General features: G+C 50.2%; 1 protein-coding gene across 1 annotated transcript in view; it reads left to right on the forward strand.

Moving 5' to 3' along the window:
- LOC137299238 (unconventional myosin-Ic-like) overlaps positions 1-13,274 on the forward strand; it is an 86,578-nt gene extending 73,304 nt beyond the window's left edge. The window contains 6 exon segments of the mRNA XM_067967900.1: positions 58-113; positions 1,187-1,322; positions 3,176-3,246; positions 5,138-5,235; positions 6,303-6,402; positions 11,338-13,274. Of these exon segments, the coding sequence (XP_067824001.1) occupies positions 58-113; positions 1,187-1,322; positions 3,176-3,246; positions 5,138-5,235; positions 6,303-6,402; positions 11,338-11,364 (488 nt within the window). The 3' untranslated portion in view covers positions 11,365-13,274.
- Positions 13,275-14,055: the final 781 nt, after the last annotated feature.

Raw genomic sequence — 14,055 nt, forward strand, 5'->3', positions numbered from 1 at the left:
GCGCGCTGGGGGCGTGCTGGGAGTGTCCAATATTGATGTGATTTGTTTTTCTTTCAGCAACAAACGAGATCAATTCCAAAGTGCTGCAGGTTATAGAAAGTGATAAAATCAAGGTAAGTGTGCACCAACTCACACCTGTCACACATTCCACATTGCACCATCTCACACCTGTCACACATTCCACATTGCACCATCTCACACCTGTCACACACTCCACATTGCACCAACTCACACCTGTCACACATTCCACCATCTCACACTTGTCACACATTCCACATTGCACCAACTCACACCTGTCGCACATTCCACCATCTCACACCTGTCACACATTCCACATTGCACCATCTCACACCTGTCACACATTCCACATTGCACCAACTCACACCTGTCACACATTCCACATTGCACCATCTCACACCTGTCACACATTCCACATTGCACCATCTCACACCTGTCACACACTCCACATTGCACCAACTCACACCTGTCACACATTGCACCAACTCACACCTGTCACACATTGCACCAACTCACACCTGTCACACATTGCACCAACTCACACCTGTCGCACATTCCACCATCTCACACCTGTCACACATTGCACCATCTCACACTTGTCACACATTCCACATTGCACCATCTCACACCTGTCGCACATTGCACCATCTCACACCTGTCACACATTCCACATTGCACCAACTCACACCTGTCACACATTCCACATTGCACCAACTCACACCTGTCGCACATTGCACCATCTCACACTTGTCACACATTCCACATTGCACCAACTCACACCTGTCGCACATTGCACCAACTCACACCTGTCACACATTGCACCATCTCACACCTGTCGCACATTGCACCATCTCACACCTGTCGCACATTCCACATTGCACCAACTCACACCTGTCTCACATTGCACCATCTCACACTTGTCACACATTCCACATTGCACCAACTCACACCTGTCGCACATTCCACATTGCACCATCTCACACCTGTCACACATTCCACATTGCACCAACTCACACCTGTCGCACATTGCACCAACTCACACCTGTCACACATTTTGGTTGAGGGGTTTCTTTGGGGAAATGAGTTTGATGTTTTGGGGCCTGAGATGATGAAAGCTGTGCTTCAGGTGTCCTGTCCCCGGCAGTGAGTTTGAGTTTGTTTCCTGCAGTACGCTGTGGCGGTTACAAAGTACGATCGGAACGGCTACAGACCGAGAGCACGGCAGCTCCTGGTCACACCGAGCTGTGCCTACATTGTGGAAGAAGCCAAACTCAAACAGAGGATCGATTACACCAACCTGAAAGGTACGTGTGGTGGGGGGGGGGGAGAGGGGAGGGGTGAGGGAAGAAGGGCAGGGACGGGGGGAGAGGGGCAGGAAGAAGATAGAGGGGAGGAGAGAGAGGGGGAGCTTCCTTCCTTTGATTTTTTTCATGTATCTTCTTGGTATCTGTGTGAGTGCTTCTGAGCCCGTGTGTCTGTGTCTGTGTCTGTGTCTGTGTGTGTCTGTCTGTGTGTGTGTGTGTGTGTGTGTGTGTGTGTGTGTCTCTGTGTCTGTGTCAGTGTGTCTTTGAGTGTTTGTGAGTGTGTTTTTGTTTCAGTATGTGTGTGTCCAGGATCAGGCTCCACTGTGATGCCCTCCTGAGTTGAGCTGCCCTCCAAACCACGTGTAGAATGACCACCTGGCTGAGGTTCTGGAGGGCAACGGTACCTGTGGAACTCTGCATGAGCCTGGAGAGGAGGAGCAGGGACTGGGGCAAAACTGGGGATAGGAACTTAGATGCAGAAAAAGTTAAATACCATCCCATTAAAACTACATGGATGGATTGCATCAGTCCGTCATACCCAATCGTTTAGATTAATTATGTATCTGAGTGAATAATGTGTGCCCTGAAATAGTACTGATTTATTAGAGACAGTAACCAGAGGTTAAACATTTGTGAATTAATACTACAATCATTATTTTCAGTTTAATGTAGAGGTGATGTGAAATGTGTTTAAGTCATTTGCTCCTGTTCCTACGATTTTAAAACTGCCCTGAATTCAGATCATCATTATGGTACACACTCAACTCTGTATCAAACCTGTGCTGTACCTGCCCTGGGAGTGTTTGATGGGACATTGTAGAGGGAGCTTTACTGTAGCTAACCTGTGAGGCTATGGGGAGAGAGCGGGGCAGTGGGATTAGTTTGGGATTGATGCAGGACTATGGGGAGAGAGCGGGGCAGTGGGATTAGTTTGGGATTGATACAGGACTATGGGGAGAGAGCGGGGCAGTGGGATTAGTTTGGGATTGATACAGGACTATGGGGAGAGAGTGGGGCAGTGGGATTAGTTTGGGATTGATGCAGGACTATGGGGAGAGAGCGGGGCAGTGGGATTAGTTTGAGATTGATACAGGACTATGGGGAGAGAGCGGGGCAGTGGGATTAGTTTGGGAATTGATGCAGGACTATGGGGAGAGAGCGGGGCAGTGGGATTAGTTTGGGATTGATGCAGGACTATGGGGAGAGAGTGGGACAGTGGGATTATAACGAGGGGGCAGTCTATAACGAGGGGGCATAGATTTAAGGTGAGAGGGGAGAGATACAAAAGGGTCCAGAGGGGCAATTTTTTCACTCAAAGGATGGTGAGTGTCTGGAACGAGCTGCCAGAGGCAGTAGTAGAGGCGGGTACAATTTTGTCTTTTAAAAAGCATTTGGACAGTTACATGGGTAAGATGGGTATAGAGGGATATGGGCCAAGTGCAGGAAATTGGGACTAGCTTAGTGGTATAAACTGGGCGACATGGACATGTTGGGCCGAAGGGCCTGTTTCCATGTTGTAACTTCTATGATTCTATGATTCTAGTTTGGGATTGATGCAGGACTATGGGGAGAGAGCAGGGCAGTGGGATTAGTTTGGGATTGATGCAGGACTATGGGGAGAGAGCGGGGCAGTGGGATTAGTTTGGGATTGATGCAGGACTATAGGGAGAGAGCGGGGCAGTGGGATTAGTTTGGGATTGATACAGGACTATGGGGAGAGAGCGGGGCAGTGGGATTAGTTTGGGATTGATACAGTGAAGAGTCAGCAAAGACACGATTGGCCAAATGGTTCTACGACACTGTTTTAAAGTCTGATTTTGACTGAGTGTTTCTCCCTCTGTATTCCTGTGCAGGAATATCGGTCAGCTCCCTGAGTGATGGGCTGTTTGTTCTTCACGTCCCCTGTGAGGACAATAAACAGAAGGTATGATGATCAACTCTCTGGTTTATTCTATAGCCTGGACACCGAGCAGACATGGCATGTCCTCAGCCCCTGATCTCTGTGCTTCCATTATAATCAGACTTAGTTCTGACTTTGTGTAGGACACGGATTGTTTGCTCCTAAAACCATTTCCATCCACGGTTGTTTTGAATATGCAACAATCTCAATGATTCAATCAGACACTTTGTTCCTGTGTCACTGCTATTGGTGGACACTCTGCCAACTCATCACTAACACTTTAAACTCTACCTGTCAGCCCTGGCTCAGTGGGTCTCACTCTCTCCTCCGAGTCAGAGGGTCGTGGGTTCGAGTCCCACTCCAGAGACTTGGACACATAATCCAGGCCAACACTCCAGTGCAGTACTGAGGGAGGTGCTGCACTGTTGGAGGTGCCGTCTTTCGGATGAGAAGTTAAACCGAGGCCCCATCTGCCCTCTCAAGTGGATGTAAAAGATCCCATGGCCTCTATTTTGAAGAAGAACAGGGGAGTTCTTCCCGGTGTCCTGGCCAATATTTATCCCTCAACCAACATCACTAAGAACAGAGTATGTGTGACAGTGTCTGTCCCTCTCCCTGGTCACTGTCTGAGGCTGAACCAGACCATTTGCAAACTTGGCATCCTATTTGACTCTGAGATGAGCTTCCGACCACATATCTGCTCCATCACCAAGACCGCCTACTTCCACCTCTGTAACATCGCCCATCTCCACCCCTGCCTCAGCTCATCTGCTGCTGAAACCCTCATCCATACCTTTGTTACCTCCAGACTTGACAATTCCAACGCTCTCCTGCCCGGCCTCCCATCTTCCACCCTCCATAAACTTCAGCTCATCCAAAACTCTGCTGCCCGTATCCTAACTCGCACCAAGTCCCGTTCACCCATCACCCCTGTGCTCGCTGACCTTCATTGGCTCCCAGTCTGGGAACGCCTTGATTTTAAAATTCTTATCCTTGTTTTCAAATCCCTCCATAGCCTCACCCCTCCCTATCTCTGTAACCTCCTCCAGCCCTACAACCCTCCGAGATCTCTGCGTTCCTCCAATTCCGGCCTCTTGCGCATCCCCGATTTTAATTGCTCCACCATTGGCGGCCGTGCCTTCAGCTGCCTGGGCCCTAAGCTCTGGAATTCCCTTCCTCCTTTTAAGATGCTCCTTAAAACCTACCTCTTTGACCAAGCTTTTGGTCACCTGTCCTAATATCTCCTTATGTGGCTCGGTGTCAAATTTTGTCTAATAATCACTCCTGTGAAGTTCCTATATAAATGCAAGTTGTTGTTGTGTAATGCCCCTTTTATTTTTCCAACAGCAGCAGCTGGCAATATTTCACTGTCCAATCAGTGCAAAAGTTTTGTTGCCCTGAGAATTTACCCGCAATATTCCCCACTCCCCAGAAGGAGCCGAACTGTATCTCCCACCTCCCATCTCATGGAGGGATCTGATGTCCCCAAGGGGTGAAGTCCCTCTTGTTTTCACTGGGATCGTTTCACAGCTCCGAGCGCAGCGTGTGATTGGTGGAGTTACCCCACCAGGGACCCCGGTATAACGGCCAGCCTCAGTGCTGATACAGCAGCCTGTCTCTGTGTGATATCTGGTGACTGGGAGGCTGTTAAAACCACGAGTGGAGCAGTGTTCAAATAATAATACAGCAGTGAAAGGAGGCCATTTGGCCCATCGTGTCTGTGCCGGCTCTTTGAAAGAGCTATCCAATTAGTCCCACTCCCCTGCTCTTTCTTCATTGTCCTGCAGTTTTTCCCTTTTCAAATATTTATCCAATTCCCTTTTGAAAGTTACTATTGAATCTGCTTCCACCGCCCTTTCAGGCAGCGCATTCCAGATCATAACATGATTGTGTCTGTTTCCCTCTTGTGTTGAAGGGTGATGCTGTGTTACGCAGTGACCATGTGATTGAGACACTAACGAAGCTGGCCATAGAGGCGGATAAAGTGGACAATATCAACGTCAACCAGGGAAGGTGAGGAGTCCACCCGACACAGTCAACCTTCCACAGTCAGGGAACAGTGAGAGGGGAACCGCGTTGTGAGCAGATTAAACACAGTCCTTTTCACCTCTGGGACCTCCGTTTTAATCCAGCAGATGGGAGGAATGTTTCCACTGGCCATTGCTTGTAAGGGAGACTGTGTGAATGAATCTAGAGCAGTGTAGAGGGAGCTTTACTCTGTATCTAACCCGTGCTGTACCTGCCCTGGGAGTGTTTGATGGGACAGTGTAGAGGGAGCTTTACTCTGTATCTAACCCTGTACCTGCCCTGGGAGTGTTTGATGGGACAGTGTAGAGGGAGCTTTACTCTGTATCTAACCCGTGCTGTACCTGTCCTGGGAGTGTTTGATGGGACAGTGTAGAGGGAGCTTTACTCTGTATCTAACCCGTGCTGTACCTGTCCTGGGAGTGTTTGATGGGACGGTGTAGAGGGAGCTTTACTCTGTATCTAACCCGTGCTGTACCTGTCCTGGGAGTGTTTGATGGGACAGTGTAGAGGGAGCTTTACTCTGTATCTAACCCTTGCTGTACCTGTCCTGGGAGTGTTTGATGGGACAGTGTAGAGGGAGCTTTACTCTGTATCTAACCCTGTACCTACCCTGGGAGTGTTTGATGGGACAGTGTAGAGGGAGCTTTACTCTGTATCTAACCCTGTACCTACCCTGGGAGTGTTTGATGGGACAGTGTAGAGGGAGTGTTTGGTGCTGTGTGTCCAAAGTACAAAGGTTTTCCATTCCCTGATACCCGAGCTGTTCAGTGCCAATATTTGGGGCACTGTTTGATGGTTTTGTGCCTCTTTGCAGTGGGTGATGATTGTGATCGAGCTCCATCCACCCCATGGACACTCACTGTCTCCCACACAACGATTGGTCATTCAGGTGGGATATTGAAGGGCAGATGGGCTTGAGCTCCCATTGAATGTTATCAAGTGAGGAGATGGGGCAAAAAACTTGGGGAACTGATCTCTAAACTTTAGTTTTGGAATTCCCCCTGTGAGCAGCCGATTGCCGGCTGATGTGTTTTGTTCTGTCTTTTTTGCAGCATTAAGTTCACGGTCAAACATGGGAAAGAAGGAATCATTGACTTCACGTCAGGATCCGAACTGATTATTTCAAAAGCAAAGAATGGCCACCTGTCTGTGGTAAGATTTGCTGCAAACTGTCCCGTACAATCAGACCCAGCAGACAAAACGTTTTTGATTAAATGCTGCACACACATTCTGTAAATTCTCACACAGAATGGGCTGGATTTTGCAGTAAAAATAACGGTGAGACTAACCGTCCTCACCATTATTTCTGCACAAATCGGACAGTAACTTCTGGCCACCGCACGTGCGCAGTTTAACACAGAAACCCAGAAGTTGCTGCACCAGATGGGCTGCTCCTCCAAACACTGCGTGAAAACGGCATCTCGCCGTCTGACTCCCCGTTCAAATACAGCGTGAAGTTCCTGTACTGACATCGCTGATACGTTCCTGTACTGACATCGCTGATACGGACTAAACTCACCAACAAAAGTTAAGTCAAGTCATTTTAAATCAAAGTACCGTTTTAACAGGTGGTAAGTTTTAATCTCTCTGGCACTGAAAATTAACTTTTACATGAGTGGAGTCTCATTCCTTCAGCTTTTAATTTTTTTAAATAATTGAAGTAATTTTTTTTAACTTTTTCTTTCTGTCTCTTTTATCTCTGTCTCTTAATCCAGTCTTTCTTTTCCTCTCTTTATTTCACTTTCTCTACCTGATTTGACAATTCCCGATTCTAACTTACACGTCCTGGTTCTGGCTCTGTGCTGTTAGTAACGATTCTTCAACCTGATTGGTTAAAGAGATACCCAGCTGCTTGCCCTGTTCACACAGGTCCCAGATGCCCTGTAGAGAGCGCGCTCTGTTTGGATCTTGAATTTACAGCAACTTGCCGTGCAAAAGACCGTAGAAAGTCTATGGGCGAGTAGCCGTTCATTCACAGCTCACTGCAAAATCCAGCCCATTATCTGTTTAGTAAAAACACACAAGTGAGAGCTGTCTTGAAACCTCAGTCACAGGTCCCTTGTGGACATTTCTTTGTTTCTTATATAAAAAATAATTGAAAAGGCTAATGGAATGTTGGCCTTTATCTCAAGGGGACTGGAATACAATGGGGAGGGAGTTATGTGACAGTTTATATAAAGCTCTGGTCAGACCCCATCTGGAGACTGGGTTCAGTTCTGGGCACCGCTCCTCAGTAAGGATATATTGGCCTTGGAGGGGGTGCAGTGCAGATTCACCAGAATGATACCGGGGCTTGAAAGGGTTAAATTATGAGGACAGGTTGCAGAGACTGGGCTTGTTTCCCCTGAGTTTAGAAGATTAAGGGGTGATCGAATCGAGGGTTTTAAGATGATTAAAGGATTTGATAGGGTGGATAGAGAGAAACTATCTCCTCTGGTGGGGGGAGTCCAGGACAAGGGGGCAGAACCTTAAAATTAGAGCCAGGCCGTTCAGGGATGATGTCAGGAAGCACTTCCTCACACAAAGGGGAGTGGAAATCTGGAACTCTCTTCCCCCCAAAAAGCTGTTGAGGCTGGGGGTCAATTAAAAATTTCAAAACTGAGATTTAATAGATGATTTCAAACTATGAAGGATTTTGATAGGGTGAATAGGGAGAGAATATTTCCTCTGCTTTGGGGTCATCAATTTAAAATGGTCACTGAGAGTGAGAAGAGAGGTTAGAAGCAATTTCTTTACACAGAGAGTTGTTGGAGCATGGAATGATTTGCCACAGGGAGCGTTTGAGGCAGAGACCATTGCATCTTTTAAGGGAAAATTGGATAAATATTTGAAGCAGTGCAAGATACAGGAGTATGGGGAGAGAGTGGGGCAGTGGGATTAATTTAGGATTGATACAGGACTATGGGGAGAGAGCGGGGCAGTGGGATTAGTTTAGGATTGATACAGGGCTATGGGGAGAGAGCGGGGCAGTGGGATTAGTTTAGGATTGATACAGGGCTATGGGGAGAGAGCGGGGCAGTGGGATTAGTTTAGGATTGATACAGGGCTATGGGGAGAGAGCGGGGCAGTGGGATGAGAGGGTTGTCCTATGAGGAGAGATTGAGTAGAATGGGCCTATACTCTCTGGAGTTTAGAAGAATGAGAGGTGATCTCATTGAAACATAAGATTCTGAGGGGGCTTGACAGGGTAGATGCTGAGAGGCTGTTTCCCCGGGCTGGAGAGTCTAGAACTGGAGGGCATAGTCTCAGGATAAGGGGTCAGACATTTAGGACTGAGATGAGGAATTTCTTCACTCAGAGGGTTGTGAATCTTTGGAATTCTCTACCCCAGAGGGCTGTGGATGCAGAGTCGTTGAGTATATTCAAGGCTGAGATTGATAGATTTTTGGACTCTCGCGGAATCAAGGGATATGGGTATCGGGCGGGAAAGTGGAGTTGAGGTCGAAGATCAGCCATGATCTGATTGAATGGCGGAGCAGGCTCGAGGGGCCGAATGGCCGACTCCTGCTCCTATTTCTTATGTTCTTATGTTCTTAGTTTGGGATTGATATAGGCGTATGGGGAGGGAGCAGGGCAGTGGGATTAGTTTGGGATTGATGCAGGTTTATGGGGATAGATTCTGTACGGACGGGGAGCCGGTGACTCTGTACGGACGGGGAGCCGGTGACTCTGTACGGACGGGGAGCCGGTGACTCTGTACGGACGGGGAGCCGGTGACTCTGTACGGACGGGGAGCCGGTGACTCTGTACGGACGGGGAGCCGGTGACTCTGTACGGACGGGGAGCCGGTGACTCTGTACGGACGGGGAGCCGGTGACTCTGTACGGACGGGGAGCCGGTGACTCTGTACGGACGGGGAGCCGGTGACTCTGTTCGGACGGGGAGCCGGTGACTCTGTACGGACGGGGAGCCGGTGATTCTGTACGGACGGGGAGCCGGTGATTCTGTACGGACGGGGAGCCGGTGACTCTGTTCGGACGGGGAGCCGGTGACTCTGTACGGACGGGGAGCCGGTGACTCTGTACGGACGGGGAGCCGGTGACTCTGTACGGACGGGGAGCCGGTGACTCTGTTCGGACGGGGAGCCGGTGACTCTGTACGGACGGGGAGCCGGTGACTCTGTACGGACGGGGAGCCGGTGACTCTGTACGGACGGGGAGCCGGTGACTCTGTACGGACGGGGAGCCGGTGACTCTGTACGGACGGGGAGCCGGTGACTCTGTACGGACGGGGAGCCGGTGACTCTGTACGGACGGGGAGCCGGTGACTCTGTACGGACGGGGAGCCGGTGACTCTGTACGGACGGGGAGCCGGTGACTCTGTACGGACGGGGAGCCGGTGACTCTGTACGGACGGGGAGCCGGTGACTCTGTACGGACGGGGAGCCGGTGACTCTGTACGGACGGGGAGCCGGTGACTCTGTACGGACGGGGAGCCGGTGACTCTGTACGGACGGGGAGCCGGTGACTCTGTACGGACGGGGAGCCGGTGACTCTGTACGGACGGGGAGCCGGTGACTCTGTACGGACGGGGAGCCGGTGACTCTGTACGGACGGGGAGCCGGTGACTCTGTACGGACGGGGAGCCGGTGACTCTGTACGGACGGGGAGCCGGTGACTCTGTACGGACGGGGAGCCGGTGACTCTGTACGGACGGGGAGCCGGTGACTCTGTACGGACGGGGAGCCGGTGACTCTGTACGGACGGGGAGCCGGTGACTCTGTACGGACGGGGAGCCGGTGACTCTGTACGGACGGGGAGCCGGTGACTCTGTACGGACGGGGAGCCGGTGACTCTGTACGGACGGGGAGCCGGTGACTCTGTACGGACGGGGAGCCGGTGACTCTGTACGGACGGGGAGCCGGTGACTCTGTACGGACGGGGAGCCGGTGACTCTGTACGGACGGGGAGCCGGTGACTCTGTACGGACGGGGAGCCGGTGACTCTGTACGGACGGGGAGCCGGTGACTCTGTACGGACGGGGAGCCGGTGACTCTGTACGGACGGGGAGCCGGTGACTCTGTACGGACGGGGAGCCGGTGACTCTGTACGGACGGGGAGCCGGTGACTCTGTACGGACGGGGAGCCGGTGACTCTGTACGGACGGGGAGCCGGTGACTCTGTACGGACGGGGAGCCGGTGACTCTGTACGGACGGGGAGCCGGTGACTCTGTACGGACGGGGAGCCGGTGACTCTGTACGGACGGGGAGCCGGTGACTCTGTACGGACGGGGAGCCGGTGACTCTGTACGGACGGGGAGCCGGTGACTCTGTACGGACGGGGAGCCGGTGACTCTGTACGGACGGGGAGCCGGTGACTCTGTACGGACGGGGAGCCGGTGACTCTGTACGGACGGGGAGCCGGTGACTCAATATAGACCGGGAGTGGGATTAATTTTGGATTGATACAGGTCAATGGGGAGGGAGCAGGACAGTGGGATTAGTTTTAAATTGAAGAATAAAGAGCCAAGACAGACACGATGGACCGAATGACGACCTTCTGTGCTGTAAACTTTATAAGATCGTAAACCAAAGTAGCAAGTGTTGGTGTTTTTGTCCTTCACCGTGAGGCTTGGCTATACCCAATATTATTCTGGGAGCTAGGGAAGCCATGTTGGAAGATGGTTGGGTGGGAAGGCCATTAATGATCACAGTCGGTGAGAGGCTGGACGGTGAGCCATTAATGATCACAGTCGGTGGGAGGCTGGACGGTGAGCCATTAATGATCACAGTCGGTGGGAGGCTGGACGGTGAGCCATTAATGATCACAGTCGGTGAGAGGCTGGACGGTGAGCCATTAATGATCACAGTCGGTGAGAGGCTGGACGGTGAGCCATTAATGATCACAGTCGGTGAGAGGCTGGACGGTGGGCCATTAATGATCACAGTCGGTGAGAGGCTGGACGGTGAGCCATTAATGATCACAGTCGGTGAGAGGCTGGACGGTGAGCCATTAATGATCACAGTCGGTGAGAGGCTGGACGGTGAGCCATTAATGATCACAGTCGGTGAGAGGCTGGACGGTGAGCCATTAATGATCACAGTGATTGATCTCAACTGATACTGAATCCTTTTCTTATCCATGCAGGTGGCTCCTCGACTCAACTCCAGATGATGCCTGTATTGCGGACCAGCTACAGCCCTTTGTACAGATGGATGGTTTGAAGATGTGCACCAATAAATGGCGGTGGCCAAACAGAAAGGAGCTTCAACGTTTATTGGTGAGACATTCGAGCAGTCCGCCTTAGTCACAAACCTCTAATCTCCTTTACACTCTTTCCCTTGACTGCCAAATGCCTGTGCTTCCAAACCGGGAAAAAACAATTCCAGGTTATACTTTAATCACGCAAAAAAAATTTAAAGAAAATTTATATTAAACAAAAATGGCTGCCATTATCAAGGACTCACTAAATTTAATCACACTACAGCCTCTGTGCATGTGTGATATTTAAAGCAATATATAATATATATTATATATATCTCCACCAAAAAAACAAATGGTTCTGAACGAAAACGTGATCCCTTCTGACTCTACTCCGCCATCACAGAAAGAAGGGGGCAGTTTCGGGGGGGCGGGGGAGGTCCTTCAGAATGAGATCTCACTGAAGAAGCTCAACCAAGCGATGAATCTTTTTTTGATACGAGACCGTTCTCTGGAGTAGTTTCTCTGATGAGTTTCTCATGGAGCGATTCAAGCCATGAAGAATCGATGATGATTTATTTGCCTCCCCTGTGTATACCCTGTGATAACTAATAAATCATGTCCTACACTTGAAGGCCACCGATAGTTTTGCCTCTGTTGCCGTTGGTGCCTCTGAGAGTTACAATGGAGGAAGGGCATCGCGCGGCTATGAGTGAGTTGTGAGCTGCATCGGTGTGTGACGATTGTTACTGTTTATTGCTTACCTTCTTGACTTTAGGTGCCATGAAAGTGTTGCTCAGGCTCAACAATGTAAATTAAAACATAAATTCAACAATTGGACATCAACACAGTTAGAACAAGACCAGACCAGACCAGGGGATTCTCAAATCAACCTCGTTGCTGTGGAGTTTGGGTCCTGACATATTTGGTGGATGTGGTTCATTTAGTCCTTGTGACACTTTCATGGCACAGTGTTCAGATATGAACCAGCACGTGTACAGTAAAACCTCAGCAAAGGGTCAACTGAGGGACACCGAGCACGCCCACCATCATCATTTTATCTTAAAAGCAGGTATGGGCCCATCCCATAAACAGGAAATGGACCTCCCATTAGCAACATCCCATCCCATAAACAGGAAATGCACTTCCCGTTAGCAGCAACCCATCCCATAAACAGGAAATGCACTTCCCGTTAGCAGCAACCCATCCCATAAACAGGAAATGCACCTCCTATTAGTGGGCACTTTCTTGCCATCCCATAGAATTAGCCCATTAATGGCACCCCTTCACCAGCCCACCCCCCAGTAGCCCATTATCTGAAGCTCTGCTCATTTTGAAGGAGGGTGAGAACATAAATAAAATCCCAATGCTGGCAAAAGATTGAACAACAGACTGGGGGGGGAGAGAGAGAGCAAATCACAGAGACAGACCACCCAATCAACAGGCATCTGTAGAGCCCACCTTAGCTCAGTCTCAGTAATAAATGAGAGAGACTTGGCTTTAAGGACACTGAACCCACTTTCCCTGCCCCCTGCCCCCTGCCCCGTGCCATGCTAAAGAGCTCCTAGTATCAACTAAGCATTGAGAGGTGAGGTTGTGTTGGAGGAGCCCGTGAGAGGTGGCAGTTTGTAGACTGGTTTTACTGTACAAAGGTGCTGCTTGTAGCGCTGGGAGTCCCCGTTCCTGTGGCAAACTTGAGTCTCCACCACACACCCAACTGAAGAGATGCAACTCACAGCACCAGAGAGACGAGCAGAGGTCATCACACCAACCCATTGTGGAACAAGAAATATACCTTTAAAAAATTAAAAAGATTGTAACAACCTTTATATAGATGGAAATTATGTTAAAGCATCTCATTTTGAATAAAAATTTCCCAATTCTTTCAGTTGCCATTTTCTTAAACACTGTACATACCATGGGAGGGTGGATCCAGAGTACTTACCACAGGGTTAGTAACACGGGGAGGGTGGGTACAGAGTACTTACCACAGGGTTAGTAACACGGGGAGGGTGAGTACAGGGTACTTACCACAGGGTTAGTAATATGGGGGGGTGGCTGGATCCAGAGTACTTAACACAGGGTTAGTAATATGGGGGGGGCTGGATCTAGAGTACTTACCACAGGGTTAGTAACACATGGAGGCTGGGTACAGGGTACTTACCACAGGGTTAGTAATGCAGGGTAGGTGGGTACAGGGTATATACCACTTGTTCTCATGCATTAACTCTCCTTCCCTTGCCGCCCCCTCTCATTCCTCCCTCTCTTTCCTCTCACACCAGATGTACTGTGGTGCTACAGTTAACATTGGTTGTGGTCCATCACCAGTTTTCAGTTCACTGAGACCGGATCTTTTGGCCGACTCATGTCATAGTGAGTGCTTTCCAGGATACAGTGACGGGAAGCCAGGATTGGTGAGAGGTGTTGGTTTGCTCAGTGCCTTTCGCTCTGTTGGCTGTGAGCGACAGACCCACGGCCCAGTTAATAATGGGAATGAATCCACGGCACAAAACAGCCCATAATTCTACCCTGGTGGACAGTGAGGTGCAGTTTTGCCGTGGAGGGGGGAGGGAGTTTTGCCGTGGAGCGGGGAGGGAATTTTGCTGTGAAAGGGGAGGGAGTTTTGCCGTGGAGGGGGAGGGAGTTTTGCCGTGGAGGGGGAGG

Source organism: Heptranchias perlo, chromosome 28 (genome assembly GCF_035084215.1).
Source record: "Heptranchias perlo isolate sHepPer1 chromosome 28, sHepPer1.hap1, whole genome shotgun sequence".
NCBI classification, from domain to species: Eukaryota; Metazoa; Chordata; class Chondrichthyes; order Hexanchiformes; family Hexanchidae; genus Heptranchias; species Heptranchias perlo.